General features: G+C 35.9%; 1 protein-coding gene across 1 annotated transcript in view; it reads right to left on the minus strand.

Moving 5' to 3' along the window:
* Pcolce2 (procollagen C-endopeptidase enhancer 2) overlaps positions 1 to 6,000 on the minus strand; it is a 119,064-nt gene that overhangs the window by 17,175 nt on the left and 95,889 nt on the right. The window contains exon 6 of the mRNA XM_010608221.3: positions 2,384 to 2,508. Coding sequence (XP_010606523.1) covers positions 2,384 to 2,508 — 125 coding nt within the window. The remainder of the gene's footprint in view (positions 1 to 2,383; positions 2,509 to 6,000) is intronic.

Genomic DNA, 6,000 nt, shown 5'->3' on the forward strand with positions numbered 1-6,000 from the left:
ACACAGTTAGTGCTAGGATTCTTAAGTGTTTCTTAATTTTTTGTTCTATTACCAAGAATAGTATCCTAAATTATTCAAATGAATAGGCAATTTTGATTTAATAGGCAATCAATCATTTCCCTTTTAAGCAGATTCTTTAACACTTTTGAAGTGTGAATCAAAGAAAGTCTCACTAGGTCCATTAACACCCACGGCACTCAGACAGCCGATGTCCACTTTTCCTGGGCAGCAGGTGGACAGGAATCCTCCTTGATACTTTGGCAAACGTAACAGAATGTAATTCTTGTGAGATAACGGGCATTAATTCCTATGTGTTAAGGAGAATCACACAGTAATCAGAGTGAAATGGTAACAATAGCAGCAGCACAGATGGACACAATGGTAAATTTTGGTTTTGAACGTAATTGCCACACATCTATATACTTACCTACCTTAAAAAATACATGATATGAAATAGTAGCTTATTTTTACTTAATATTGCTTTAAATTGTATTAAAAGATTCTCTTTTGGGGCCCAGTGACTTTCCACCAGTAATTAATACAGCAATTCATAATGTACTTTCCATTAAAAACTGGCTGACCCTCCTTCAGAAATTAGTCAACTAAAAATATTGGGAGAGAAGATTAGGAATAATTAAATAAAAAAGAGAATGAAAGCTATAATTGAAAAGTGGAGGTGATTCTTCAGTAATAGAAAATTCTACAGATATATATACAAATTATTTAGGACTTAATTTTCTCATATTTTTCTCTTTTGGGAAGAGCTGCTGGTGATTTAAAATGCAACAATGATTATGGAAAACACTATTGGCGGAAGCCAAAAATCATATTAACAAACTCAAACAAAGGGAAGAGTAATGGAAAAGAGATGTTGAACTGTAATCAGTAAATTAATTAGTTTGAAATTACTTGGTCAAATACATTTACATATGTCTTAGGAAAAAAAAGATCAATTTAATTTCAAGCAGTACATAATGGCTTTATTTAGAAATAAGTCTTCAATTATTAAATAAATGACTATATTTTTCTTCTTGGCAATAAAAATTAAGGCCGGGAGTTTGACTCAGTGGTTTCACTGCCTACCTCCCAAGTGCAAGTGCCTGAGTTCAATCCCTGGTACAAAAAAAAACAATAAAAATTAGTTTGGGATTATGATCAAAGTGTGTACCTAAGTGTATGTGTGTGACTGTGTGTGTTCAAATCACTGACTTGTATGGTACACTGACCTGAGTAATTGTTTATTTTAAAAATAAAGATATGACAAATAATATTTGTGCAAACGATATGAAAGGTCAACTTATTTTATTTATTTTTAACTTTTTTTTTGTACTGGGGATTGAATTCAGGTCCTTGCACTTGAGAGGCAGGTGCTAGAACCACTGAGCTAAATCCCCGGCCCTTATTTATTTATTTTTTTTGAGAGATCAATTTAGGAAAAAATTTTTTAAAAAGTTACAATGCTGACCTTAGTGTTTGGATTAAATTCTATAGTGTTTGTAATATTTTTTAAAACTTAGATTTAAAAGTTCACAAAGTAAGTTATATTTATTCCTTTGCCAAGTTCTGTCCTACCATTAATATCTGAAAGTGTTTCCTAGAAAAGGCAAAAAAATCATGAAGCCACAAACTAATAAAAACTAGAAAACTAGAACTTCTCTCTTGTTTTAGAGCAATAAATAACATTTTTGTGTGTAATTTATATAAACTTCATTTTAAACAACAATCAAAAACATCCTAAAAAAGACCAGCTTTTACACCGGACACCTTGTTACAAAGACAATCTGGCTTTTACCGGTTTTGTTGAAGCGAGGAACATGCACTGTTTTTGATTTGATGATTAGGATGACTGGGACATGATGGGTTTGCTATGGGTTTGCAATGTACACGTATCTGGGATTTTTATCCACCCACAATTACTTATTACTACTACAAGCATGCTTGTAAAACCTGTTCCAGCATTAAATAATCTTATGTGAAATTTGCTTACCATTTGTTTTGAAAGTTGTCATCATATAATAGGAAATTAAATGCATGACTTTGCAAATGAAATAATGCAAAAGGCAATTTTTTTTTTTTTGGTACTGGGGATTGAACTTGAGCCCTTGCTCTTGCGAGGCAGGTGGCAAAACCACTGAGCCAAATCCCCAGGCCCTGCACTTGTGAGGCAGGCATTGGGACCACTGAGCTAAATCCCCGGCCCCACAAAAGACAATTTTAACTGGGTCTTTATACGAAGAAATACCTGTGCTGAGCAGGGCCTTAGTCTCTTCCTTATCTTTAGTTCTTGCATGAGCCCCACAGCCAGAGGCTCCTAGGAGTGGGCCCCTCATACTGTCAGGGAAATTCACAGTTGCATACCTTCTTCAGTTTCAGGGAGCCTCACCTGGTTTTTTGGGGCTATGATGTGCCATATACAAGTGACTCCTACAGGATAATCCCGGTCTGGCCAGTTGGGGGTTTTAAAAGAGCCTGAAGGTCTTTCAAGGCGTCCTCCACAATATTGGTCCCCTGAAGTTATTAAATATGGAAAAAAATTCCACAAATATTATTCAGGTATCTGATATATATACTAATATGCAATGCTCTTGTACTAACACACTGACAGTTTTAGAACGTTATATTAATACAATGTTCTACATTTTTTAAAAGGTTAAATAAATAAAATGTTCTAAATTTAGTTTCACTTGAAGTTAATAAATAAAAACTGAGTTGAAACTAAAGAAGTAAATATCCTTTATTGAATCATTTCTTTGACATGGGTAATCATGCTTAAAACAAATCTCTAAATTAAAAAAATGCACTCTATTCTAACTAAAGTTTAGAATAATTTTTGGAACCCTTAATAGAAAATTTCAAGCATATACAAAGTGAATAGGAATAATATACTCATCTCCTATGTGCTGATCACCAAGTTTCAACAAATATCATCACTCTACTATACTATCTACATTGCTACCCAATCCCAACCAACTACTTATTTTATTATTTCATAGGTTTGAGGGAGATAAATTCATATACTTTGAAACACACAAACCTTAGCTATAAATGTTTGAAAAATGGATGCACCTATGGTAATACAGAATACATCTCTCACAAAACTTCTGTACAAAGCTGGCAATTCCTTATTCGACTTTTCTGAAAATTTTAACTTTAGTTTTGCGCTAGAGCTCCATTTAAATGGAATTGTGTAGGGGTGCTCTTCTGGGTCTGGCTTCTCTTGGCTGGTCACAATGTCTAAGAGATTCGTGTGGCTGTTTATCTTGGTAGTCTGTCTCCTCTCCACTGCCAAATAGAATTTTACTGTGTGGAAACAGTATAATGTACTTACTCAATTCTCCTATTGATGCTCAGTTGATTTCTTTCCAGTTTGAGGCTATTATAAATGAGATTGCTACAAGTATTTTTGTGCAAATCATTTTGTGGACGTGAATGTTCACTTTTTTTTTTTTGCATAAATACCCAGGAGCACAACTCCTGAGCTAAGAGGAGATGTAGACATTTAACTTTATAAAAAACTACCCAAATTTTACTCTGATCATTTGTATCATTTTCTAGTGCTCAATGTTTGAGCACTTTTGTTGCTTCACATACTTGCCACCATGTGGGGTGTCAGTGTTTTAGACAACTTGGTGGGTAAGTAACAGTATGTCATTGTGATTTTAATATGCATTTCCCTGGTGACTAATGATATTAAACAATTTTTCCTGTACTTATTGGCAATTCATATCTGCCTTTGAGAAATGTACATCTAAGTGTTTCACCCATTTTCAAATCTATTGAGACATTGTTTGTGGGTATTGTTGAACTGTGTGAGTTCTTTAAATATTCTGGATACAAATTCTTATCAGACATTTTGTGACTATACCCTCATCTCATCATCCTAATGAGGTTAAGATTCTCATCAACCTAAGATCCTCATCAGCATCCTCCACCCTTCAGGTCATCTGATACTTCCTCTGATTATAAGATCCTCGCCACTTTCAGATTATCACCACCCTCTGAGTCAGCCCATACTCCCTAGGAATCCAGTAGTGGCAAGCTTGGGGTGCCTGTGCCTTTGCTGCCCAGAGCAGCACTGACCAGGCTCCAACCTCCAGCTTTTTCTCCAAGTCTCATTTCTTGTTCTTATTCTTATCAGCTTTGTGTCTCAGTGGCTCACAGGAGACTGCAGAAGTTCTGGTAATGTCCCCTTTTGCATTCCTTACACTTACACAGTGTTAACTGTTTTTGTTTTGAACAGGTGTGAGGCAATTACATACACTTTTCGATTAACCATTTCCAATGAGCTTCCTTCCGTTACCTTCATGGTACCCTTTGGGGCAATTTCCCTCAACTTAAACGACTTCATTATTTCTTGTGGTACATGTATAAAAATGTCTTTCAGATATTTATAGTGTTTATCTGAAAATGCTTTCATTTCCCTATCATGTTCAGAGACTGTCAATAGGATCCAAGATGATAATTCTATTCTAGCACTTGAAGACTGCCGGGACATTGCCCTTTGGCCTCCTTTATTTCCGGTTAAAAGAAAACCATTTACATCCTTATTCTGTGTATAACTTGGCTTTATCTGCTTGACTTCAAGATTTTATCTTTAGATTTCTGTAAATAATGTGATAAAGTATATGGCTTCATTTTTATCTTATTCAGAACTTGTTGAACTCCTCGCCTCTATAAATTGATGTTCTTCACCAAGTTTAGATCAGGTCATTATTTCCTCACATTTTTTTCTGCACTATTACTTCTTCTGGGACAAAAATTTCACATATATTAGACCATTTGATATTGTCTCACTGGACTCTGAAGCTCTTTTCTTCAATGCTGTTCCTCCTGCTTCTGCAGATTAGATTACTTGTATTAAAGTTCACTGATTCTTTTTCTGTCACAGACAGACCCACCAGATTTTCAATGTCAGATTTCCCATCTGCTAGCTGTAGAATCTTTTTGTTTTGAGACAGGGTCTCACTATGTAGTCCAGGCTGGCCTTGAACTCACAATCTTTCTGCCTCATCCTCCCTAGTACTGGGATCACAGGTGTGTGCAATGATGCCCTATCTCACTATTTTTTTTGGTATTGGGGATCGAACTCAGGACCTTCCACTTTCAAGGCAAGTGGTGGCACCACTGAGCTAAATCCGTAGCCCCTATATTCTTTAAAAAAAAAAGAAAACTTTCTCTTTCTCATCTATTTACATTTATTTCCTGGAAACAAATCTGTAATTGCTGCTTTAAAATGCTTGTGTGCTAACTGCAATATTGTGAGTTTTTAAATTGAATATGGACACACTTTTCCTGTTTCATTATATGGGTAGATACTGGGCATTATGAATGATAGACTCTAGCTTCTGTTGGGTTCCTATAAAAATGATTTTTTATCTAGAAGGCATTTAACTTGGCTAGACTTAAACTCAAAGTCTGTCTTGGGGCAGTGGACAGCACTTGTAACCTCTGTTCACTTCTTTCATCTCCAGTTGATGGATTTATGCCAGGTCAACTGTATTTTCCTCCAAGTTTTAGTTGGGTAAAATTTATCTTCGATTCTTCCATAGCTCCCTGCTAGGATTTTCTCCTCACATTCATGCTGCTCTGTCAGTCCCAGATCCTGTCTTCTGACAGCTCCAGCCAGTGATGTTGTATTACAGCCCAATCCCAGAGCAGATTAAGGAGTTTTCTCTGGTGAAAGTATTGTAGATAGGTAAGTTAATTAGATATCTTGTAGGCAGTTAGACAGGGCCTCCCTCAAGGTGCCAGCCCTCAAGGCTCCAGCCATCAAGGTGCCAGCCCTCCAGGAGCCAACACGGAGAACAATTAAGGCACATTCACTTTTTAGCATTATAAAAAGAAGAGGCACTACTTGCCCTAGAGATAGACAGCAGTGACTCATATTCTAAATGGGAAATACCTTATATGTAATTTGTTTTCCCATTTGATCCCCATTTAATCAATATTACTTGTAATCTTGTTGGCTGGTTCTGGTTAGTTTTTTTTTTTTTTTTTTTT

Source organism: Fukomys damarensis, unplaced genomic scaffold, assembly GCF_012274545.1.
Source record: "Fukomys damarensis isolate Sample0158 unplaced genomic scaffold, DMR_v1.0_HiC HiC_scaffold_37, whole genome shotgun sequence".
Classification (NCBI taxonomy): Eukaryota; Metazoa; Chordata; class Mammalia; order Rodentia; family Bathyergidae; genus Fukomys; species Fukomys damarensis.